We start from the raw sequence: 27,219 nt of genomic DNA, 5'->3' as shown, positions 1-27,219 counted from the left end.
CTGAATGACATGACACACAGCTTTCTATAATTTTTTCAGTCTAAAGGGTCTTGAGAGCATCTATCATTTTATACCATATAGACATTTTCCAGTCCTACAGGAGTCTTCTTTTTTCTCATCCAATTTGTGCTTATTTTTTGTGTGAAATAATTCTAACACAGAGAAGAGTACAGAAACAACAAATCAGACTTCATGTTCCCACCAACAGGTCTATCAAAATCTAACATTTTTGCCATATTTACCTTGAGATTTCTTAATAAAATAAAACATTACAGATATAATTAAAAGCTATTGGACACTTCCTGATACCAATCTCTCCCGAGGTGACTGCCGTCCTGAATTTGGTATTTATCATCCTCATGTAGGTTTTTAGACTATAACTGCACATACATACGAATCCACACATAGTGTTGTTTTTGGAGGGTTTCAAACATTAAATAAATATCATCGTTTTAATGTTTGTTTATCCCACTCAATGTTTCTGAGATTTATCCACACTGGTTCATATTACTCTACTAATTTTAACCCATTAATATATGCAATTCTATGACTATATCCCAATTTTTATTTCTCTGGTTTTCTTATGATGTCCATTTATTTTTTTCCCCTCATTTTATTCCATTCTAAACAATGTTGCAATGAACATTTTTGTACGTGATTCTTTATGCACACGTACAAGCATGTCTCTAAGAAATTACCTATAATGCAGTTTCAGGGTTAAAAGGTATGCACACTTTCAACTCTTTACTTTGCTAAATTGTTTTCCAAAGTGGTTGTACCTATTTACAGTGTATGGAAGTTCCCATAACCCTCCAATCTCACCAAAATTTGATATTGTCAGACTTAAACACTTTTGCCAATATGAAGAATGTGAAGTGATATTTTAGCTCATTGATATTTTAGTGGCCACTTCCATGATTATAGTAAGATCAACATCTTCCCTATTTATTGGCCAGTCAAGTTTCCTCATCTGTAAATTACTGACTTGTATCCTTTACCTATTTTTCCATTGAATTGTTTGTCTTTTTCCTGATGATTTGTAAGTTATATGTGTCACATTCTATCCTATCTTTTCACTTTGCTTATGACATCTTTTTTGAGCAGAAGTTTTAAATTTTAATGTGGTCAATATATTAATATTTTCTGTTATGTTTTGATTTTTATTCTTCTTAAAGGAATTCTTCCCACTGCAACCTCATAAAGACAATCTCCTATTTTCACTTCTAAAAGTTAAAAAAATTTGCTTTTCAGGTGTAGAACTTTATCTAGAATTTATTTCTGAGTGTAGTAGAGAATAGGGTTTTCTGTATGGATAATCCTTTACTTTAGAACCATTTGTTGAATAGTTAACCGTTTCTTCATGGATATATAATCCCTCCACTATCAAATATCAAATTTCACATTTGCAAAGGTTTATTTCTGGGCTCTCTACTCTGTTTTGTTGTTCTATTTATCTATCTCTATGCCAATACAATAGTGCCTGAATTTATTACAAATCCATAATAACTTTTAATACCTGGGAGAGAGGATTCCCATACCTGTTTTTCTTCAAAATTGCCATAGATTATTCTAGGCCATTGCTCTGCCATACAACTCTTAGAATCAGCTTGTCAAATTCCAGGAAAAGTCCTGTTGGGATTTTTGAATGTAACTGAATGGAATTTATAAATTAATTTGGGATTTGAATTGCTCTAGTGGCTTTTTGGACAATAAAGAACTGGTGGCTGAAAGGTGGACTAAAATTTTTTCACCTGTCAAAGCAACAGTTATATACCTTATAAACTGCCACGTCTCTCTCCATGTACACACTTATACATTCAATGACTAAATGTACATTATAAAGACTAAAAACAGCCTGGAACCCTCTGAACCCTTAATTCTACTTTAGATATTTATCTCAAGAAAAGAATCCCAAACCTGTAAGAAATTAGCTTGATACATAAAATACTCATTGCAATATTACTCACAGTAGGAAAAAAAGGAAATAACCTAAATACAGGACACAGGAACATTTAAGTAAATGAGAGTAAATATACCCAATGATAAACTCTGATGCCAATAAAACTACTGACTCTAAAAATGACATATAACAACAATGAATGAATGTTCAATTGTGGTATAGCAACAAGTGATACAATCAGGATATCAATTCTGTATACAATGTGAACACAGCTGTGGAAAAAATCCTTCAAATATGTGCACAGGAAAATAAAATTTACCAAAATCTTTACAATAGTTTCTGAGGATGGGATTACAGATTAGATTTTTTCCACCTCCCCTACCTAAATATATATATATATATATATATATATATATATATATATATATATATATGTCTAAAGTTTCTAGGAGGCAATTTTATTATTCTCCTATCAAAGAAAAAATATTAGAAAGAAAAAGCAGGTATCGTAGGGACTAGTTTTCTTTCACAGCAAGATGAATTTACAGAAGTATTTCTGTATAAGTAACAACAATGAGTAGTATCTAAGTGCTTCCTTCAGTTCTTCATTTAAGGTTCAAAGAAACACTCAGGCAGAAAGCAAAGCATTCAAATTCTGACACTCAGGGTTTGGGTTCTAGTTCAATCACTGATTATTTTCATAACTTTTGGGAAACAATATCCACTTATTTTCTCAGTGAAAAAAATGAAAATATTTAGAGATATGGATTAGTTAGCAAGCCCTTTTGAAATAAATGGGCATTCATTAAAAAAAAAAAAACAAAAAAAAAAAACTCTAAAATTTCATCTAAGTCATGCAAAACAAAAAGACTGCCTATCGAATTTTCTTCTCAAATATAAAGGAGAGTAGAAAGTAGGGAGTTTGCCATCTGACACTAGAAAACACGTGCCCACTTTATTTCTGCAGCTCACACGTTACCTTAAAGACATGAAAGGCTTCAAACTGAATGTTGGGACTTTTATCTCGAAGGAGGTTCATCATCAGTTTGAGGTTCTCTGGCTTGCTGATGTACTTCGTCATGATTGCAAAGTTATGTCGGTCCAGGATCAGTTCCCCCAGCAGCTAAAAAAAAACAACCCACAAAAATCAAAGCTATAATCTGTCTGGGAGCCATCTTCTCACTGAAAACCAAAATATAAATGTGAGTTAGGAATGGTGACATAAAGAAAATGGAGAGTCCTTAACTGTATCTTAAAGCATAAGCATGAAAACAGTAGCTATTATTATTTTAAGCTTTCCACACAGTTTTGCTAAAGCCCATGCTTAATGCATTTCTGAATCTTTTTATTTTGCAGCTTAAAACGCTCTCTTGGGGCAGCCAGATGGCTCAGTTTGTTAGAGCACGAGCTCTCGACAACAAGGTTGCCGGTTCAATTCCCGCATGGGATGGTGGGCTGTAACCCTCGCAACTAAGATTGAAAACAGTGACTGGACTTAGAGCTGAGCTGCGCCCTCCACAACCAGATTGAAGGACAATGACTTGGAGCTGTTGGGCCCTGGAGAAACACACTGTTCCCCAATATTCCCCATTAAAAAATAAAAAAGCTCTTTCCTGCAGCTCTCATCATGAGCTAGCCAGAAATGAATTTATTATTTTCATCATTTACTTTACTTGCTTCCCAACAATGCATTGCTCCTTAGGTAATGAGACAGAATAAAAATGACAACATTGACTCTACAATTACACTTCCCTTACCCAAATAAATGTACTCTAGTAGCTTACTGGAAAAAAAGAAAAAGGTTATGTTAAGTGACTCTTACCTTTCCCCTAACTTTTATTACAAAAACTGATATATAGCCAGAAAAAGAAATCACTGACCCCCAAATCCATATGAAGTTTAACATGTTCATCGAGTTTTTATAAAAAAGTAAAGCAAAATACTTTCTGGTGACAAATTAATAATAGTTCCCCAAATGCAGCATTAGTCCATGTTATGAACTGAATGTTTGTGTCCCCCCAAATCCGTATGTTGAAATCCTAGCCTCCAGTGTGATGGTATTAGGAGGTGGGCTTTTGGGGAGGTTAGGATGTGAGGGTGGAGCCCTCATGAATGGGATTGGTCCTCTTACAAAAGAGATTCCAGAAAGCTCTCACTGCTGACACCTTGATCTTGGACTTCCCAGTCTCCAAACTACGAGAAATAAACATTTGTTGTTTAAGCCACCCAGCGTATGGTATTTTTGTTATAGCAGCCAGAACAGACTAAGACACTTCAACACAAAATAAAATTATCAAAAGTGAGAATGGTTGAAGACCCTCTAGCAGCACAGCCGAACGTACTGTTGCTCTACCTCGGAAACTTTTATTCTTACTGCAGTGGTAGCAATTCCTAAAGCTTCAACAACCAGGTGGCTGAAATGTACCTTTAACATAATTTTATATGTGATATACTTATTTTCCAATTCTCTTATTTACTGAAATTTTTCTGGATGCCCCAGGATAGTAACACATTGTACAGATGGTTACAGAAATTCTGGATGGGATACAAAGTACATGAAACTGAGGGCTAGCTGTGTATCACAAGAGAGTCTGGTAACAGAACCCTAGAGGGAGGGTGTGTGTGTGTGTGTGTGTGTGTGTGTGTGTGTGTGTGTGTGTATCTGTCAGTAAACAACAACCTTGCCTGTGATGCATCTTTTGTCTATTTAACAAATCACAAGTACACCCTTAAAGGTATTTTAGTGCACAAAAATAATGTTTGTTAAACATAAAAAAATGATGACCACTGTTGGATATTAGCTGGTCACCAGTCAGTCTCACACATACAGAGTAGCAATTATGTAAACTGTTGCTCTTCGTCTTCCTTTGTCTCTCTGCAGCACCTAAAGCTAACTGAATACCCTTCTGGACACTTTCTTCCCTCTTGGTTTCAAGGCCACTGCAGTCTTTGGGTTTCTGATCTCCTGCAGCTTGTTCCTTCGCTGCCTCTGTTTCTGCCTCCCCTTCCTTCTGCACTACATACGAGTATGTAGAAATTTTCCAAGCTGTGTATTTGAATCTTATTTCCCAACTGTCTCATCTATGCCCATGGCTTCAAATCCAACATCTGGGAAGATGTCTCTCAAATCTACATTTCTAGTCTCAACTTCTTTCCTAAACTCCACACCCACATTTCTAACTGCCCGCCAGGCTGCCCCAGCCAAATACTTTTGCTAGCCTGTTACACTCAACGTCTCTCTAACCAGGTCCCTCTTTTCTCTTTGTTCATGACATGACACTCTGCCAGTATCTTAGGGCAGAGAGCGGCAGTCTTCCTCAGCTCCTATCTGTCCCTTGCTCCTCACTTCAAGGCTACATCGCAGAACCGCCAATTTTCTGTTTTTAAAGGTCTCACACATCTTTCATTCCATTTTACCGCCAGTACCCGCATTCAGATCCTCCCTGCCTTTCATCTCGATGACGGCCACAGCACACACGTGGTCTCCGCTGCAGTCTTCCCCCAACCCAGTCCACTCTGCACATCACGTCAAATGAAACCTCCTGAAGTTCAGCCCTATTCGTGTTACTGCTTCCACTTATAAAGGGAATGAACAAACACAGACACGTGTAGATTCCTGGGATGGCACGCAAAGCCCTCTGTGACGGAGTTGCTCCTGCTGCTTCCTTCCCTTGGCTCCGGCCCTCAGTCGTCCTCATTTTCTGGGCTCTGTGGCTTTACTTCCTTCCTTCAATCTCCCTTCCACTGCCCAGCTTTACTTAGATATAATTGACAAAACTGTATATACTTAACGCATACATCATGATGATCTGATATGTGACACACTGTGAAATATTTATCACAATCATGTTAATTAACACATCCATCACCTCAGTTACCCACCCACCCTTTTTTTTGGTCTGTGGTGAGAATGGTTAAGATCTACTCTCAGCAACTTTCAAGTTTACAATACAGTATTATTAACTATAGTCATTATGCTGTACATTCGATTCCCCAACCCTGATTTATCTTATAGCTGAAAGTCTGTACCCACTGACCAATGTCTCCCCGTTTCCCCTGCCCCTCAGCCAATGGTAACCACCAGTCCACCTTCTGTTTCTGAGAGTTCGACTTTTCTCCTGAGCTGAATCTCCTCTACAGCCTGTGCTGTTTCCTCCCAGCTGTACTCACGTTGCTTGCAGTACGGAGTTACGACTGAGACTCTTTAGAATGTAAGCTCCATAGGCCGTGTATCAATTCTTGTTTGCAACCTTTACAGCCTAACTGTGCTATGTGTGTGGACACTGCTGAGGAAATGAAGTCCTACCAACACAGAATTCTCTCCACAAAATGTGGAAAGAAAGCAGTTTTATTACTGAATAAGCATATCCACTGCACAACACTGTAGGTAATCTACGAAAAAGACATTACAAAGACATAGAAGTCTACAGTATTTAGACAGCCAAGGAGATACAACCCATTACATACATATATCCTTAAGACAAAAGGTAATCTGCGCCTGTAAGAGGACCCGCAGGCCATTTGCGGTGTACCTTTTCACAGTTCTCCCTAAATTCTCCTGGCCATTGAGGTAGCCCTTGGTTTTAGCTAATTGCCTTTATCCAACAAATAGAGGATAAGGAAACTTCTTATCCCTCTCACAAGCAAATGGTTATAGTTTGGAGAGATGCACCAAGGTTAAACTCCCCTGGAGAGGGAGTTTAGATGTGCTGCCTTCCCAGATATTTACATTTCAGTGGGATGGCTCCCAGACTCTCTCAAGAAACAAACAAATATAAAAACACTTCTGGTGTGTAAAGTTGATAAGGGACTTCTTCTATATATAGTTATAAAAATATATATGTAGAAGTATATAAAACATACCCACCTAAGATATATATATGTGTATATATATATATATATCTATCTTTTTATAAGGTTATTTATATCTATATAGATATAGTTTATATATAGATATATATCTAAATATATATGAAAATACATAAAATCAAATACAATGTATTCCCTGTATTATAAACACATATATATCATATACACATACATATATCCAAAGATCTTTCAGCAGTAAAGAAATTCCATTAAAAAAATTTACCCTTATAATTTGCATACACACAGTCAATAGACATTCGCTGACATGGCATTTATGAGTTAAATTCAGATTAAGTCACTTCAATTTTTATTACATGGGGATGTCTACATATAAATTCTATCCAACCCATCCTTTGCTAATGCAATTTCACTACTTTTCTGAAACAATCAATTGTGTTAAATCATTTGGCCAACAACACTGAATCTTTAGGTATTAAATGTTAATCTATTTTAATTAATACTGACAATGACAACATGATGCATTTCATTACAATGCAAAGCATTCTAAAGCGATACTATATTAAGTAAATGGGGAAAAATTGTGTTTTTACTTCTTTTAATTTTATTTATAGGTTTCATACTACACAGTAAAACTATGCACAACAAGTAGAATAAGTTTTTTAAAACTTAGGGTTTTAATGAAACTGACCAGAACCTTCCCTTACCCCCCAAAAAAATTCCACCAAGCTTCTTTTAAATTATAATCTTTCTTGCTGGTAATTAAATGTCAGGCCTCTGAAGAAGATAAGAAATAAATTCCTAAGCTCTGTCATATGAGGGAAAAGAATTTCTCTGTTAAATATTTTTTACTGATGCTAGAAATCTGAACACCCCAAAATAACTCAGGAGAATTTAGAATATGATTAAACAACAGGTACCAGCTACTTTGGAATCAAAACAGCCCGCGTGAGGAAGGGAAGCGCCCCCACCTTAAAGCTGACCCCGTCTGGGAGCGCAGCCACGGATGGCAGGACGCCGTGCAATTCTCCCACAGATGAGGTGCCCTGGTCCTCGGTGTGTCCCTTGCCTCACCTGGCACCAGGGCCTCCGGGCACTGACCTCTGATCAGCCACACATTCTCACTGCTTTTACGGTAAAATACAGAGTGGGGCAGGGGGACCATTTGTCTTGCTGCTGCAGACAGCTTTCTGCAAGTAAGTTCCCGGCCACAACTCACCAGCCGGACTTTGGCCATTGGCCCCTTGGGCATTGGGGGCTGGTTTGGATACACTGTCCTTTCACAAAACACCTATTTTAAAACAGTTTACTTACTTACAGGATACTGTAAGTAAATGTACTGTTGTAATAATTTAATCTCTCTTGTTACCTAAAATTATGAAACATCTATGTATAAAATATTACAGAATCCGGAGTTATGAACAAGGTCATGTTAAAATAGGACAGACTGCTACCTTAGATCTAATTTCCAAAGGGAAGAACCAACAGCACACTAGCATTGCTCGTCAAAACAATGTTTTTCTACTGAAGAAAAGAATAAATGGTATTTAACGAGCTCTGTCCTTGAATAGAGTTATACTAGACCCTCTCAGCAATGTCTCTGCCTATAATCTAGCATTCAAAGAAGCCACTCTTCCGTAACCGTTTTCACGTTTTCTGCGTTCTCAGATATGTTTTATCTGCCTTTCACTAGTTTTTTTCCCACTGTCTCACCAGTGCTGGGTGTTACCATCTTGTAAATCAAATATGTGCGACACACTCAACTGTAAAAGATTTCAGGTAGGGAGAGCAACCAATGGAGGAATCCTGAGTGGATTAAGAAAGACTAAGAAAGGGGCCTTATGAATGAGCTGAGGCATCTGAAACTAAGCAGCACACATAATCAGTTTGCAGAAGGAGTTCAGAGGAGAGTTCTGATGCCAGATACAAACTCGGTTCTCCTTGCCCGTGTCACTGGGAACAGAGGTCTCTAGCTGGAGAACCATGTGAAAAGGGAGGTAGAGTAATGGAGCTGGGTGCCAGCAAACAGCAGTTGGAATCCCTCTCACTCCCCTTTGCTACCCACCCAATTCGTATGACATACTGTACTGATCACACATCCACTGGACTAACAGGCTTCTATTTTTAAATGCAAATGCATCCTGGTGGGAAAAATTCTAATTTATACCCTAGTCCCAATTATTTATTTGAAGTTGATTAACACCTTCCAGAGACAGAACTCTGGGGATGTTGAGGAATATTTATTTATAAAATTTCTTTTTATTTTATTTAACAAACATACTGATTTCGTATGAGCTAGGCTCTAGTCTAACCATTTTACAAATATTAACGAGGGAACAGAACAAGGTGGGTCTGAAGACAGCCTGACCAGAGAATGAGGCAATAGGCACATGCGTAAGTGGGGATGGTAGGACAGTAGGAAAGAAAAAGCAGGAAGAAGGCCCAGCAGGGAGATGTTTGAATAAAAACCTGTCAGCTTTATAACTCTGCCTAAGGCTCTACACAACTAGAGACAGTTGATCACAGAAAACCTTGTCCCAAGTTCTTGTCATTGCTGGAAGTGGTACAGGGATGAATTCTAAAGTCCAAGATGCTTATCTTTTTTGATCCCAGTTTAGTGGTCACCTTAGTTCCTAATAATGTCTCTACTTTGGTCCATATCTGACATTCCCACTGAAAAGAGGAAGGAGTTGGAAAACTCATGAGCAAATTCCTCTATTCTGGCCCTTCAGAGCACTGTCAGCTCTGTTTACTGTTTCAATTTTCATTTCCTTCCCAGGGCAACTATCTCTTATAATATGGACAAGCCCTGTTTTGGCTGCCCTTGAGGAGCCCTTCGCAAATAAGAAATTCCATTCTTTAGGTGCATGGCTGTGGCAATAGGATGTATCCTCATCTCCAGCTGCTTTTAACAAGCTTTCTGGACACATAGCACTGCCTTTGTCTGGAACTCTGGGTCATCACTCCGAGCTCCAGCAACGAGAAACACCTGTGGTATTTTTTCCTACATGGATCACCTTGTATGGGTTTCCACACAAAGGGAAACTCAATAAAGAGCGCTGATTGACTGGCTGAAAATAGCACACTGACCTCTTTATCAAAGGGTAAAGCTGGAGCAGGAAGGGCACAAATACAGGGAAAGAGGGTCACGGCCAGTGCAAAATCACGGGTAAAATGAATTTACAAAAATGCAGTACAAATAGATTTAATTTATTGCTTTAGCTTAAAACTGTGCCCAATATTTAGAAACAAATGCATTGTTCTATGAATGTCATCAAGGCAACATGTAAAAATAAGATGAGTGATCTATCTAATAAGCTCAAACATCATACACATTGCTTGGCCAAAAAGAGCCAATTATTATCTGCCCAAAAGATTCTTTTGACTATCTGGGTAGGATCTGAAGGGGAGAGATGCAGCTGTAGCCAACGTCCCACTCCCCCAGGAGCTGTCCCTCCTCTTGTTGGCCAAATGGCTGCTTCCAGGCACCGTTGCACTGAGGGAGGGAAGGTCCCTTACAGACAGATGTGCCCTTTCCCTGCTGGGCTTCCAGTCTGATGAGAGAGCGGTATTTTCACAGGCGTTTCATGGGAGATATAATCTAAAATTGCCAATGCTGTTTGGTTACACACACACACACACACACACACACACACACACAAACACACCCTTTCTGTGCACTTAGCATGCACTTATTATTTACATTGTTATTTCTAAAAAGTATTTGAGGCAGGACATTTACATTGTTTTGCTACAAAGTATAGTCATAACAAAACATTTTTTAAGTTACAGAAAAAAGGATACTTAAAATTTTCGGTACTTACTTGTTTACAAAGAGACCAATCATTTATTAACAAGATATCAACTTACGGAGACTTGAACGTAAATTTGCTATTACCTTTAAAGATTGTCTCTTAGTCACATAATTCTCAGACTGAAGCAATTTCTCATAGTCTTCAAAAATCTAATAGAAAGAAAATAAATATTAGACGGTAAAACCAGCTGTGATTTCTCTGTGTTAGATTTGCTTGCTCTCTTGCTTCAGAAGTCAACCCCGACACTGGTGCGCTTTCCAGCTGCTATGCGCCCCCTCTCTGTGCTTAACCCTCGGCTGAGCCACCGTCCCTGGGGAGGCTTCCCCTTTTACTGTGGTCATTCATACACAGACACTGGGGGACATCAATGATGCAAGTGACATGCTTCTCTACTTTATTTTAGTTCTGCAAATTAGAAATAGAGCAGAAAAATGGAGTAATTGAGTACTCACAACAAATCATTTTGAGTAAAACATTTTAAAGAAATCTGTTTATGTAGCCTGGTTGGTTGCTATTAACCTATGAATAATTTGAGAAAAGATTAAGTACATTTCACCTGGCAACTCATAAAGAATCAAACTGTCAAATTCATAGCATGAACAGGTAGAGGAAGAGGGCTCCTTTTGCTGCACGACGGCCATCCGAATCCCAGCTGGCTCCTCTGGAGCACTTCTCTCCCCAGAAGCTGGGGGCCACTGGTGCTTGGGGCCCATATTTTCTAACGTGTCATCCATCACTTAGGTCCTTCAGTACAACTCAGAATGCCAGCGGCTGGGGAAGCTCAGCGTCAACCTGCCACCACGTGTGGACACTCTCAGAGGTCAGGAAGGTGGAAGGAGCAGGCCCAGCACAGAACCAAAAGCTACATGCTCCGGAGCTGAGGAGGGTGGGAAATAGCCATCGCCTCTAGAGGGCCAAGTGCCAGGTCTGTGTGCCCGGGTGCGACGAGGCCGAGCGGTGCACACGGATGACAGTCACCCACAGAGAACTGAGAAAGTGACAAGTGAAAACAGAAACGTGTAGCTCCCATTAAAGTCACAATAGCCATGCTCTTCTCATTGAAGGACATACTATTTATTCTAATTGCTGTGAAATACAAGGAGGATCTTATTTATAGGTCCCTAAATTTATCAGACGAACTTTGTGGTAAGTTTTAGTGGTAACTATAAAATGCAAATACATGCATAAGGTATGATTTGACTTCCCCAGCTGCCAGTTTCATTATTGTAGAGTCATATATCATGTGCTCCAGTTTCATGGTTTATTGCTAAAGTATAGGAAACTCCAGAAGTACGAAATGTTTGAGGGAGTATGAGTTCTCAGAGCTAGTGTTCAGGTCAGTGCGGCTGACTCAGTGTGTGTGAAACCACTAAACCACACAAGCAGTGACAACAGATACAAAGACATATTTAGATAAACAAGGGATCAAAGAGAATGAGGACATGGTCTCTCAAACTGCTGTGTGCTATCCCTGATGCCAAAGCATTATTATTGCACGATAAACTTACCTCACTCATTCTACAGAAAAGATTAGCGGATGATACCACATCTTAGCCTTCTTTTATTTTCAGTTATTATACATGTAACATCTACTGAGTCTTTCTTGAACATTCCATCTATAGTTACTGAACAACCAAACTATAATAACAGTTCATTTCCTAGATTCAAAAATATGCATTTTATTTTAGTCTTAAAGCTTTTGGATGCCTCTCTGGCAATAAGCATTATTCTCCCTTCATGTTTTACACTTAGATCAAAGTACTCCAAGTGATCGGACGAATAATTTCTTGGTAATTTTAGGATATGAAAATTACTTTGATTTTCATGATTATATTGCGAATTCTTAATCTTAAAAGGAGACTAGCAAACAATTTATGAATAAAATAGACATAGCTTAATTTCTGTGATTTGGGTGTGACTGTTAGGTAGGATATTCCATCCGTTTCCCTTTATCTTTTTGGTGGCTAACTAGAAATGTTTAGATTACAGAGTGGCTTGCATTATATGTCAACCGAACAACACTGGTCTAGAACATCTGAACCAACAATGGAACAAATACCTGTAAAGTTTTGCTTGTAGTTTTTTGCTACATTCTACTTGAACATGCTGTTTCTACTGCTATATATTTAGCAAGAGCATAGCTGCTCTTGGATGGATCTGTTCGTTCAATATTCATTGAACACAATCAAATGTGTGGCATTGAGTTAGGTATTAAGAATACAAACAATAATGATAAAAATTAATAGGGAGAACTTACCACGATATTATCCTAAAAACTTTAAATCTTGTCAAATTCCTACTACAACCCAAAGAGGTAGGTATTATTAGGCTGGTGCAAAGATAATTGCGGTTTTTGCAATGATTTTTAACCTTTTAAACCGCAATTACTTTTGCACCAACCTAATAATATCTTTATTTTGCAGTAGATACTGTAAGTTGCCCAGGGTCACACAAGTAGTAAGAGGCAGAGCTGGGTATTGAAGCCAAACAAGCAGACTCTAAAGTCTGTGCTGTACTCTGAACCCCTGTGTTCCACAGAGAAGGTTCCTGCCTCTTAGGGGGAACTCAGGCACCAGCCAGGAAGATACAGACACAACACAGTCACACAATGTGAAAAATGAGAGCTAAAGGGGTAGGGAGGGAGTGTGTGTGTGTGTATGTGTGTGTGTGTAGGGGTGTGTAGGGGTGCGATTACGGAAATCTTCCTATAAGACTCACATTTCAGCAGAATCTCAAAAGGATGAGCTGGATTCACCACTAGAGAAGGGAGTTGGAAGAAAGTAGTATTTTGGTATTTCTACTGGAAAGTAAAACTAATTATCGACCAGGGAAAATGATTTACTTTAGTAAGGGTGGGGTGTTCTTCCATTTGGAAAAGCCACCTACTGCCTCTGCAGGACAGCGTGGATGCTCTTACGACCAGAGTGAGCAGGTGCTCGTTGCTTCTTGGAGCGCCAGAGCACAACAGGAAGAGATGTGAAAAACGAGAAAACCCCATCTCCTGCCATCCTCAATTTTCCATCAAGTTTCCTGATGAACTGGCTTCCAGATAGTGGACAAACTGGGTATATGAGTGGTTTCTATTGTGGGTCATAAATGGGAGGAAGTGCTTATAGATCTAAGAGGGAGGGAGGAAGAGAAAGACAGAATGAGGTAAAGACTTAAAAATAACTTTTACTTACAATGTCATAATTCTGTTCTAAGAAGTCTGCTACCAACACTTTATGTCTGGTTAGTAAATCCTAGGGAAAGAACAGTCAAGTGAAACAATATTATTATAGCTAATAAATTTTACAAATTTGTCTTTTCCTTCTAAGATTTAATAAGTCTATTAATTTGAAACAGAAACGTTTCAGAAGAAAATTTTTGTTTACATCACAAAATTATTTCCATTCTTAGCTTAAGATGTGAAATATAAGTTTGTTTCATGTTCAAAACAACAGTTTTTATTTTAAATTCATATTATTGTTAGATTATAGAAATAATTTCATTACTGAAACAAATGGCATTTTAGAGATGAATTTACAGTATATTTCTTCAAACCATAACTCTACATTGTGCATATGATATAATACTCAAATAAAGTTTACGATGATCTTTAAAAGTGTCACTAATAACTAATCATTTTTACAAAAAGAATTCTGAGTGAACTAAAACCATATCTCACAAGTCAACAGATTTTCAAGGATTTTAACCTTTAGTGTGTGTTTTTCTTTCTTAACAAGAATGACATTTAACAGGGCCGTCTCTGTATCGTCCTGCTCCAGGGTTAATGGGCTGTGAGGTGTTGTGCAGTTACTGAGTAGCACAATGCACCCTTTCAAAGTCAAAGACAAGCAGCCTGATCTTATTACAGACATAACTCTCAGAAAACTGGACAAAAGCATAAAGGAACGTTTGACTTTCTTCAAATCACACCTAAATCATATCCTTATTTCACCTTAATGTTGAAAGAAAACAAGCCTTACCTAATCCCTTTTATATGCTTAGAGACTAAATACCCTATCTAGATATTGTGCAGAATTTAATTAAAAACATAACAAGAATTTTAAAGTTTTCCAAAATAAATTCTTATATGTTAATACACATTTAATTAAAACTTCCTAAAAGCATATAGAAGACACACACATAACCTCACAGAGAAGGCAGCAACAATGGTAAAACCTACCTATTTCTGTTTTAATAAGTAAAATATGTAAAGCATTTTGCACTATAATTTTCAAGTTCAGAAACAATGAGCCTGGCTATTAATTTCATTTCATATTACTTATCGCCACAACTTGATTGGCCTTTGGGCCCATCAGTGGAAATGTGGGACTTTTTTTCCAGTAGGACATTCAGTACTGTTCTGGAACTGGAATTTCAAAATGGGAATACCCTCTATAGGGGTTCATTCCTGGCCTGTCTGAAGTCAAAATTCAAACTATTCCTCTATCAGGGGACCCCTGAGAGAGTAAGGTCGCTCCACAGAATCCTTTGGGGACTCTAATCTTTTTCTAGGTGGATATTTGGGATACCAGTTTTCAGACACTCCCTGCCCTAAGCTCCTCACCAGTATCAGTGATTTTCTGAGTGACCCCAGGTCAGAAAGAGGCTGTCTCCCTGGGCTGTGGCAGACACTGTGCGTTGCCGCACCCGAGGGAGTTTCCACCTGCTACCAGTCCTCAGCCTGAGTGTGAGGCCCACGCTCCCTCTGCCAGAGCAATGCAAAGAGCACTGTGCCAGGGAGTGCAGCCTGGGAAGGCTTTCCATTCACACTCGTGTTACACCAAAGAAAGAGGAGTCAGGAGGGAGTTCTGTGTGTAGCAGCATCTTCAAATTCCAACGGGAAAAAACCTTGAAATAACTTAAAAAATTCAATAATAGAAAAATATAATATGGTAGGGTGGAATTCCTCCAGCACGTGTATATGATAGATACAGTCAGTAAATGATTCAACATTGAATGAAACGATCTTATTCAAGGACCTGCTATACATACACACATGCAGATACACACATAATACACAGACAAATACAGAGGGTGCCAAAATAAATGCATACACATTTTAAGAAAGGTAAACTGTATTAAAATTGTAATACTCAATATATACTGATAACACAAGATGAATACAAGTCACGTTTGACTTCTAGTTACAAGAGGTGCTCAAAGTGGTTACCATCAGTGTCCAGACACTTCTGATTACGGCGAACTACTGCTTGAGCAACGCTGACCAAAGTGTCCACTTGTGTACATTTTTTTGGCACCCCCAGAACAACTGCAGCATTATTATAGAGCATATAACTGAGTGGGAAAAAACTACCTAGAATTTTACCCAAAAAGGACAAAGCAGAAAAATGCAAAGAAAAATAAAGGTCAAATTTTAAAGAATTTAAAATTTAAAAAATTATTTGAAATAGTATATACTCTTTCATCCCACCTCCCACAATTCTGTTTTGAAAGGACTAAGTTTTGCATAGTCTAAGTATTATGCTTTAAAAAATCTGATATTGATATTTTAGTGAGTTGTGCACAGCTGGGGAGAAACGGGGTGGAGTGGATCGAGTACTTTACACACGTTACATCTAATCTCCACAACAACTCCACAAGCAGGAATTATTTTCTTCATCTCACAGATGAGGAAAATGAAACTCAAAGGTTAACTAACTTGCTCAAGGACATACAGCTAGTCAGGTGGGAGAGAGATGGAATTCAAACCACCTCTAGCATGTTGATTCTTGGAGGAGGGATGAAAGATATTGTGGTTGGAAGAATCTTCTTGGGGAAAGGACAATTTGTAGACAATGCCATGACAAAAACATAAATTAACAATGTTAAAACATTAATGACTAAGCTGGGCAACAGTCATCTTGGAGCTTAAAACAAAGTTTCATCTAAGACGTTAAAAAGAAAAGCCCAAACCAATATAAAATCAAACCAAAAAAAGAACAAACAAAACCTCTTGAAACCAGCTACTTTAAAAAAAATAGTAACTTAAGGTCATCATTACATTATACTAGCCATAGTATTTTGGAAAAATATAGAAAACTGGCATTTCCAATATTGTTAGCATACTAGAAAACTTCTCTGGTTATTGCGATTTTTCAAGGATGTAAGTTCAATGGAAAGTATGCTGAAATACAAATCCAAACATTAGAATTTATATTTGTGATTCACCATGGTGCCAAAAATTAAATTGGGCTGAACATATGATAGCAAGACATTACCAAGTATAGTTTAATCTATTTAATGTTGGAAAATTTTGGGGGAAAATTTCAAAAACACACATTAATCTGTACTTGCTTTTCTTTCCATTAAAATGTGTTCTATGTTTATAATTATTAGTCAAGTCTTACTTAAGGTTTTTTTTTTTAGAACTAACTTGTTTCCCTGACAGCAAAGAGTCATCAAATAGAAAAAGGGGGGAAAATGGGACTATAATATCTATTAATAGAAAACATCTCCTTAGTAGTTTAGGCACAGACATTTTGCTAGAAAGAAAGGGAATCGTCCTTTGTGTTAAATGTCCTTCTTCATATCTGATGCACTAAGGTGTCTCTCACCATGGGCTCTAGATATACTCTTTTGGGGGGGTTCATCTGTAGCCACTGCACAAGTTTTGTTTTGCCCGGTGAAATGGTGCCCGTGAAATGGAAAAGGCTCCTGGGTTTCATAGCACGCTGAGCACACGTCCTGTCTGCTGCACCCTCCCCGCCCACCCAGCCACCAGCTAACTCTCTTTAGAGTCTGGCCCCGGTCCTTTGCTCCCTTTCTTTTCCTTCCTTCCCCTCCCTCTTTGCTGTTCTTCTTCCCTTCTTTACATCTTTGTTTTCTTCATGCTCCCTAACTCCCCCTTCTCTCTCTTTCCCTTCCCTTTCCCACCTATCCCAGACTTCCAGACACGGACTCTTCCTCTCCCCGTTTTCTCAGGGAGAATCTAGGGAGCAGGCAGGATGGATGGAGACATGTGGAAAACCTGAGCAGGCTGGTGACCATCCTCCCTTCAAACCCCAGTTCTAGATTGGTTGATATTTTATTTCAGACTTGGCTCAAGCATTTAGGGACGAAGGCACTGCAGCTCCTTTGCTCTACTGTCTCGGGCAATTCAGCTCTGGTCCCCAAACTGCACACTGTTGTGAAAACAAAAGTACCACAGTAAAGTGTCATTCTCAAATAGGATTCTCCCTGACAGTTCATGTTAATTCAATTTTCTGCATCTCATTATATATCTGGAGATATCTTGGTTCCCTTTATAGACTGTGTCGCAGGCAGCTTTCAGCCTTGCCTATCCCTTAACTAGGCTATCTTCAGGGTCAAGTCCACTCACCAGTGTTCTCTTTTCTTAGTCACAGGAATCCCCTCTCACCACCCAGCCCATAGGCCCTACTTCCGTGTGGACATGACTACATCTCTTTCCATTTGTCAGGTTTCTTCTCCTGAGATCCCCCTTCCTCCTGCTCCACTCTGATCTCTGCCCTTTCTTGAGTCTTTCTGCTCTGACACTCCCTCACACTTCCTACCACCACGTGAGCTAATACAGCGTTTCCCTGAAAATAAGACTGGGTCTTATATTAATTTTGGCTCCAAAAGACACATTAGGGCTTATGTTCAGGGGATGTCCTCCTGAAAAATCATGCTTAGGCTTATTTTCCAGTTAGGTCTTATTTTCAGGGAAACACGGTATACCTTTTCATAGATCTAAGGAACTTTCTCAGAACAGACTGAGTAAATTCCTAGTCTATAGATAATACGTAGTTTTCAGTACTGCAAACTACTGCTTTCACCTTTCCCTATCTCTGGGGAACTGTTAAAAAGAACTATTTATCATCTAGGTCAACTTTCAAATCATTTACATACAGTAATAAGATTAAAGTGTATATTAATATTAGTATATGAACGATGTCAATATTGTTGAAATATTTATAACATATAAAAAAATAAAAGTCATACATGGATTACAATGAAGTAAAATATCGGGAATGCCAAAAAAACATATACAAGCGGACACTTGTGTCAACGTTGCACAAGCAGTGGTTCGCCATAATCAGAAGTGTCTGGACACAGATGGTAACCACTTTGAGCACCTCTTGTAATTGCAGAAGTCAAATGTGACTTGTATTCATCTTTTGTTATTGGTATATATTGAGTATTACAATTTTAATACAGTTTTCCTTTCTTAAAACGTGTATACTTTTTTTGGCACCCTCTGTATATATTTATATCCTAAAAAAGTAGAAGTGAATTTGGAATTATGTAAATAGAACTAAATTGTTGAAATGCTTTTAAAGAAATAAATCTGAATATATACATTTAAATAAATCTTGTCTATTTTATAACAGACTTGAAAATCTATTTTTTTTATGATGCTGTTATATCATCAGCTTAAAATATTTTTGGCATACCTCTTGTAAAATGGCCTTCAGAGACGATTTTATAGACACTGAAGAAAATCAGTCTCTACATTACTTATTTTAAAATTTATTTTTATTTTATAAAATTTTACTTTATTTCATTTTATTATTACTAAAACCAAACAAAAAAAGTTCTAGCTAATTTGATGGCCCACTTTATCCACTAACCTGGATGTTAAATAGCTCTTCACTATTTCCAAAACTTTTACCTGTGCTCAAAGGATAAAGATCTGCCATTATTGAAAAATGAATTTGCCACAAACATACCAGTTTCCAAATATATTCAACAACAGCAGTATCATAAGAATAAGTACATGGTTTTCTAAAATAGAAACCTTGAAGGGAACATCATTCATTGGATGTATGAATGCTAGTATTTTAGTTTGCAAATTAGCTACATTATTTTCTAATATGCTCTCAGAACATGTTTTTGATGGTTGAATTCATAGAAATAGAAAGTAGAAAGCTGTTGCAAGGGGCTGGGGGGGGAGAGGGAATGGAGAGTTGTTTAATAGAGATTGATTATATGACAATATGAATATCCCTAACATAACTGAACCATACTCTAAACAATTGTTAAGAGGGTAATTTTATGTTATGTGTATTTTACCACAATTAAAATTTTACATAATTTAAAAATCAAGTTAGATTAAACTTAACTCATATAATAACAAAGTAGATAAAAAGTTTATAAGAATATATGATTATGAAAAAAGCTACAATATAATTTATTAGTATTTTGTTTTACATGTGGAAATTTAAAATTATGCTGATAAAATAATGTGATGTCCTTCATATTCAAAGATGTAATTCTCCACTTCCTTTCACTACCCAGTTCCTTTCCTGGAGGGAAGCACAGTTACTGTTCCCCACATATCCTTCCAGAGGTATTCAGTGCATACGTACCTTAAGTGGAAGCTTATACCCTTTGTTTTTAACATAAATAAAAGCATGCTATACACAGAGTACTACATTTCCGTTTTTCATTTACATATTGGAATTCATTCCTCATGAGCTTGTGACAAATATTTTGAACTGTTTTTCCACAACGTGACAGACTGGCCTAGTAGACTGGATTCTATTTACTGACACCTCTTATGATCGACGTCATACACAGTTGGCTATGCTCATGCCTAAGGAATAGAATTTTCTGTTTTTTAAAATTAAAGTGCCTCTTCAGAGGCCAATTGACTTTAACTAAATGCTGAAACTAAATGATCTAGCTGATTCAGGAAAGAAAAATTTACCTTAAAAGTAGCAAAAGCATCTGAAGCAATGTCAAATGTTGACAATTCCACATACTTAAAGAAATCTCTGAATTGGTTAGAAAAGAGGATGATTTTGGCAAGTGGTTCATGTCGAATACATTCCCTCAGCATAATTCCACAACGTAAGGCAATCTGTGGGGCTTCATATCTAAAGGATAAACAAGAGATAAATAGAGAACTCTGTTATCCTATTAACAAAATAATATTAATGGTATCAAAAGAATCTTTTCAATACTGCTATTAATGAAAGCAGAGACACCATTTGTCATAGTTCGTTCACACACCCCTCATTCAATACCCAGTGAATATCTCTGATGTGTCTGGTAGTATTCCAGATGCTGGGGATACGACAGTAAGCATGACAAGGACACTGGCTTCCTGGTGTTCATATTTTAGTGAGAGTATGTCTGGTGGGAGAATAGGCAGGCAACAAACAACGAAAAGATAATTTCCTATTCTGAGAAGTGCTATGAAACTGATGACAATAAAATAGGTATATAACAGTGTGACTATGACTTAGTTTATTTTACTTTAGATTGAGTGGTCAGGGAATGGGCAAAGCGTTCCGAGCAAAAGGAACTAACTGTGCAAAGACCCCAAGGCAAGAACCAGCTTGGTGAGTTAGAGAAGAAGGAAGGCGTCTCGTTGGAATGCAGTGGGGAGAGTAGTGAGTGGTGTGAAGCGAAGCAGGAGTGGAGAAGGGCAGGTGCCAGATCGCATACAGCTCTGTAAGCTAAGGTAAGGCGTTTGGTTTTTAAGTGTAGTAGGAAGCCTTTGGAGAATTTAAAGTAAGTAATTAACATGGTCTAATGTATGCTTTCAAGAGATCACTCTGGCTACCTGTGGAGAATCTAATGTAAAACACAGAGAATGGCTTGGGGAGCTAGAGTGGAAGCAGGAGACGAGGTGGGAGGAGGAGCGAAGCCCAGCTAGAGACGCTGGTGGCTTGGACTGGGGTGGTAGTAGAAGAACCCTGGACTGTGGGCAGATGTTTCCTGTTGTTTGGAGGGAGAGTCAAATGGGCTTGCTGATGTTGCAGCCAGGGCAGGGTGGGGAATAAATGTGGGTTGAGGGAAATTGAGGGTGGAAGAATGATTCCTATGTTTTTGGCTTGAATATAATTGGGCAGATGGTGGTGCCTCTTATCAAGATGAATAAACTAGTTGAAAAACAGGTTAGAAATTAAGAAATTAAGAGATTGTTTTCAATCATGTTAACTTTGAGATGCATGATATCTAAGTAGAGATATCTCTTTGGCAGTAGAATATACCAATGTGAAGTCAGAAAAAAGATAAGGGATAGATATACATATACATGATTTGCATATAATAGATGACCAAGAATTAATAGCTGTGAATTGACTGATTCACTGAAATCATGAAGTGGAATTACAGCTCACAGCAAAAACTGGACTAGGAAAACACAATGTCTACTGTAGGAAAGAGTTCAGGACTGACATACTACATCTGTTCCATTTCTAACTTAATAACAATCTTTCGAGTGTCAAATTCAACATTGAAATAAATCTAGGTTTGAGTTACATTGCAGTGTATGATAAAGTTTCAAGAAAATGAATAATATTTAGCTCAAGTAAGACATGCCCAGTATTGAAATGATACAATTACAATTGTGTGGTAAATATTGGAATAGAACAAAAACCGGTATAGTTGTAAAAGACTAGGGATTGAGTAGAGCATAGCATAAAGAAAAATCTTATTTAACATTTCAGTTGAATACAATACTAGTTTTAATGGTTCTAGTACAAAGCCTATTGGAAAAAAACAACTTTAAATATCTCAATTCTTGGAAAAAAGTGCTCTTATAGTATTGAGAATAGGAAAAATGATTAATAAAGGAGCTATGAATTCAAATGTGCCATGAATTCTGCAAGTTAGAAAATTCTGATAAAAATACTTTAAAAAGCAAGAAAGTCCACTAAATGATGAGAACTAAATAGGTGAAAATTGAACTGATGAGGACACTGAATAGCTGAGAAAAATCAAACATTTGAAAACCAAACCCCCTTACACAAAACTTCAAGATACTAGTCACCAAATATAAGTGAAAATATTTTGTTGAACAATAAAGAATAGTGAAGTATTCTTTAGCAGATAATACCAGGGGTGCCAAAACAATGTATATACATTTTAAGAGATATTATCTATGCTCAAGCAGTAGTTCGCTGTAATCAGAAGTGTCTGGACGCTGATGGTAACCACTTTGAGCACCTCTTGTAATTGCAGAAGTCAAATGTGACTTGTATTCATCTTTTGCTATCGGTATATATTATGTATTGCAATTAATACAGTTTTTCCTTTCTTAAGATGTGTATGCATTTTTTTGGCATACATAAAATTTAGTATTTACATGAAATTCAGATTCAAGAATAAAATTTATTTTCCATAATTTAAGAAATAGGCTAATTTAGTTTATAAAATCAAATTTACAGCAACAGTAGGGGAAATGGCAAACAAGGCTATTTGAGAGAATTCATTAAACCAGGGTGGCATTTATTCATTTTTGTCTTGTTTTATGTTGAATAATACTTATAAATGTCATTTGAATATTCCTTGAATAACTCATACTAACATTAAACACTAATATATTCAGAAAGGCATGATTATTTGAAGACTATAAAAAATGCCCATGTATAGTGTTAGAAATTTCTCTTATCAGGAGAATTTGAGAATCAGCCCACTGGCACACATGGAAGACTTGTAGGTGGGGAAATATTAAAGTTGTTATAAAGAGGGGTATATTTTCTGAAATGTGACGGAGAAAAACATTGTCATTTATTCAGAGAGGACTGAAGAGAACATAAAGACTGTTGGCTTAGAGAAAGAAACTAAGGGAGAGACGGTTAAAATCCAGAATTACTAGTAAGATATTTATTGACTTTCATAATTTAGCCCTAAACTCAACGTTTCAATTTCATCTCCCATCACATTCCCCAACTCTTTGGAGTATGACATTCTGTCAACCTAGCGTGCCCTGCTCCTTACGTTTCCACCTATATTATTCTCGCTCATCTTTCAAGGCTTAATTCAAATGCCAACTCCTCCTTTAAGTCTTTCCTGATCACCCACCGTTCAGGATGATTCTCTACCTCCTTCACATTCTTACAGCTTGTCTGTAATTCCACTTAAACAGTATTTTTTTTATTCTGTGTTATAATACATCACAATTAACTTGTTATAAATAAATCTGTTTTCTTCACCTCATTACAAACAACTTCATTGCTGGGGATAGGTTTTACTTATCTTGTTACCTTCCCCTCTCCTCCTTTACCCATCTCCTTATAGTGTCTATATCTTATTACCTTCCCTATCCCCACCCCAATCTCCAAGAATGCCTAGCATGATGTTTTTCATAAAGTAGACATATAATGAATTTAATGAATTTCAAACTGAGTAAAATTCTTGATACCAGAGGACTCTAATTAGTCCTCAAACTTTGGCTTATACAAAAATCTGTATGATCTGTAGCCAACATTTTCTCATTTCTTAATTCAAATTCCAAACTGAGACTATCTATAAAAAGTTTTCTTTACTCCAACTTCTGTGTATAATTAGTTCTCTTTTTCTCTTCATTTGGCGAAGTTTATTGGAACCATCTGTAAGGTTGAGAACCATCTTGAGAACCAAGAGAACATAAAAAAAAAAATACTTCTCTGCGTCAAACACTTGTCATTCCACCCCAGCAATTTGTTCCCAGAGTGGAAGTGTCATTCTCTGAGATGACAACTTCTTAAAGTTAGTAATACATTAATATATATACAGGGAAATTCCTAATTTTCTTCACTATTAAGGGATCTGTAATACACATATACTATATCATTTCATTCTGACTACCCTCTAGGATGTTGGCTTTTGATAGTTTATTGCCTATTATATAAAGAAGCACTCCATATGTTAAGCCTATTTTAAGTTTCAAATCCCAATAACAATATCATTAGGTTTGGTAAAGAATAAATATTTATCTCATTTATTCTATTCTATTTATGGATAAGGTTCCCGAGGGCAGAAACCATGAGAAATCACTGGGTTCTCCACAATGACTAACTTAAGGCAGGTCGCCAACAAAGGTTAATCCAACGAATGCTGAATCACTATTTTATAGAACTGAATCTTATCTTTTTTCCTAATTTGTAGTTTGGGTTATATATTGTGTACTATAAACAACTATGTTATTGTAGAGAAGGCACACTACTATATATGCATGCCTATTCAAATGACAGCATATAAGATCCCTTTCAAATGTAATGAAAGCCAAATGTAAGAGCAATTGTTTCATCTAGCAGTGAGCTACAGTAAACATTACACAGAAAATGGTTAGAAGAAAGCTCTTGTGCAATAATATCTCAACTTAAGAACATATTATGTAAGGAAAAACAGACTTCTGTTATTACTGGAAGCAAACAACATCAGGCACTATTTGGAAAAGTTTTATAAAATGTCATTCAACAAACACTTGGCTTCCTCAATATAGTCAAAAAGTTTTACTTCTAATCTAGAAATATTTGTTTACTTTAAAAGTAATGAAATAATTCTGTTCACTGAAAAGGCCTAGAAGCAATAACAATCCAGTATCAATGAGCATCCCTAACATCTAGATTATAGTCTCTAATAACCATTACTCTAAGAACCATGTCTCTAAGAACAAAGGTTATAAGTAGATATGGCTGATTCCAGGTCTGTGTTAGGAAATGTACAAGATGGGCCGGTACATCTTGCGCCAGAAAGCAAGGAAATGCTCACAAACTAATTGTAGTGATATAAAAAGGACATAGGTCAACTTCAAGGGGACACGGATGGATAACTGAGCATCAAAAAAAAAGTACGTAAAATATAAGATGTATGGAAAACCATTAACACATTAAGTACACTAGTTCATAATGATACTAAAGAGACAGAGTGGCAGGGGTGAGGGAACAAGGGGGAGAGAAGTTGGGGATGTGGGGAGGGAGGGGGGAGATATGAAACTCATTAGACACCAATGTAAGTTCCCAGGGTAACAACTTACTATTCTCTAAATTGGTAACTGAAGGAAAATTAAATTGTTGAGGTGGATGAAGGAAAGTTACTATCTATAAAACTACTCTAGTCAATAAATACACAAGAAATGCTAGAATTAGAATATCATCTTTGTGTAACCCCTAATGAAATGACTGAATCAGGGAATGTTCTTCAATGAATGGCAAACCAATTAAGTGTAAGGTTGATAGGGTACTTTATAATGGATTAGGTTGTCACTCTGAACCCATCGCTCACCCTTAGCACTACTAAATGTATGTCTCCAGATGTGAGGAATTATGAATTATACAGAACCACCTACAAAATGTAACTGCCAAAATAAAATAAAAGCTGAATCTAATCAAGCCTTTAAATATAATCTCCAGTCTAGAAATGTAGGGAATGATGGAACAAGTTAAATGACACCATTAGGAAGCAACTTGACAAACCCAGAATGGAGGAAATTCTGTAAAATAAGTGACTCAGTTTTTCAACAAGTCAAAGGCATAAAAAGGAAGGTACTATTCTAAATGAAAAGACTTAAGTGACAATACAGCCAAATACAGTAAGTGGACCTTGTTAGGATCCTTGTTTGAACAAACCAACTATAGAAATATTTTCAGGGGGACAATCAAGGAAATTTGAATATAGATTGGGTATTGGTTATTAAAGAATTATTGACAATTTTTAAGTGTAATAATTCTATTGTGGTTATGTAAAAATTATCTTTTTATTTTTGAGACGTATATTGAAGTGTTTAGGGTTGATATGATGATATTACACGAGGCTTTAAAATACTCCAGCCAAAAAAATAGCAGGGAGAGATGTTGAGGAGATAGAGGAAATAGACACAAAAATATCGATGGTTGTTAAGGCTGAGTGATGGGTACATGGGGTTTCTTTGTACCTGCTACTTATGTATATGATTGAAAATTGTTGTAATGAAACTTTAAAAAATAGGATTATTAGGAGAAATTTATGATTTTAATATTAGACTCTGAAACATCTTCCCCTGGTCCTGATTCTTTGTGGATCACCAAGAGGAGTTTAGTGACCTCCTCCTCAAATTCTCTCAGTACCCTGGAATGTCACTCAACTGGGCCAGGAAAAATGCTCATTTTGAGTAAGTCTTTACTTACAGTCTTTTCACAAAATTTGGGCTCCCCAAATCCTTTATGCCATGGTTTATATCCCATATCCAGATGGTTCTCTTTGATGGACAAGTATCAATTTCTTTCTGTCTTACATTCTTTATGGTTAGACTTAAGTTGAATATAGCACGTACTATCATATCCCTAAATAACATCATGGTTGGTGTATAAATAAATGCACCAATCAAGTTATGTCCTAAGTTTTTAAACATTATAAGAGATCATACAGTAAAAATGCTTACCTTTAAACAAAGGGCTAATTTCTCTAGCATTTCAAGCTAAATTAGAAAATGGTGACAAGTAAAGCTGACTGGTGCAACTGTTCCATGTAGGGCTTCTTGTTACCTACCTTGTCCTCTGTGATTCCCTCTCCCTTCACAGCTAAACGGTCCTCAAATCTTATTGAAGTTATATTAATGGTAAAAGACACAGGATTTATAAACAGATCTGGATTGAAAATTTGGCTCTGTCACTTATTAGCTGTATAACCCTAAGCAATAGCCTTACTCTCTCTAAGTTTCAATTTCCTCATGTGTAAAATGGTAAGGATAACACCTAGTGCTCAGTATTATTAGGATTAAATAAAATAACATAACTAAAGACATTGAATGCAATACCTGGCACGTAGCAAGCACTCAATAAATGGTATCTACAAAACAGGATACGAAGGAATGGGTTTCAAGTTTGGGTTGAAACATAAAAGAAGAAGAATCATTATAATAGAGAATAAAAACCAGAGAGGAGTCATCACCAAATTGTTGAAAATGGTTTCTTTGGGAGGCATGCGGCATGCATTCCCTTTCTATATTACATTTCTAAAATGTTTGAATTTTTAAATAATAAACATGTATTACTT

At 36.9% G+C, this 27,219-nt stretch overlaps 1 protein-coding gene across 11 annotated transcripts in view; it reads right to left on the bottom strand.

Annotated features, from left to right (window-relative positions):
• Nucleotides 1-27,219, bottom strand: part of CAB39L (calcium binding protein 39 like) — a 137,620-nt gene that overhangs the window by 8,976 nt on the left and 101,425 nt on the right. For all 11 annotated transcript variants that reach the window (XM_019748037.2, XM_074329935.1, XM_074329940.1 and 8 more), the window contains 4 exons: nt 20,180-20,348; nt 13,725-13,784; nt 10,626-10,691; nt 2,880-3,023 (listed from right to left, as the gene is read on the bottom strand). In XM_019748037.2, the coding sequence (XP_019603596.1) occupies nt 2,880-3,023; nt 10,626-10,691; nt 13,725-13,784; nt 20,180-20,348 (439 nt within the window). The remainder of the gene's footprint in view (nt 1-2,879; nt 3,024-10,625; nt 10,692-13,724; nt 13,785-20,179; nt 20,349-27,219) is intronic.

Source organism: Rhinolophus sinicus, linkage group LG04, assembly GCF_036562045.2.
Source record: "Rhinolophus sinicus isolate RSC01 linkage group LG04, ASM3656204v1, whole genome shotgun sequence".
Lineage (NCBI taxonomy): Eukaryota > Metazoa > Chordata > Mammalia > Chiroptera > Rhinolophidae > Rhinolophus > Rhinolophus sinicus.
The sequence above is the reverse complement of the archived record's forward strand: the minus strand, read 5'-3'. Positions and strand labels throughout refer to the sequence as shown.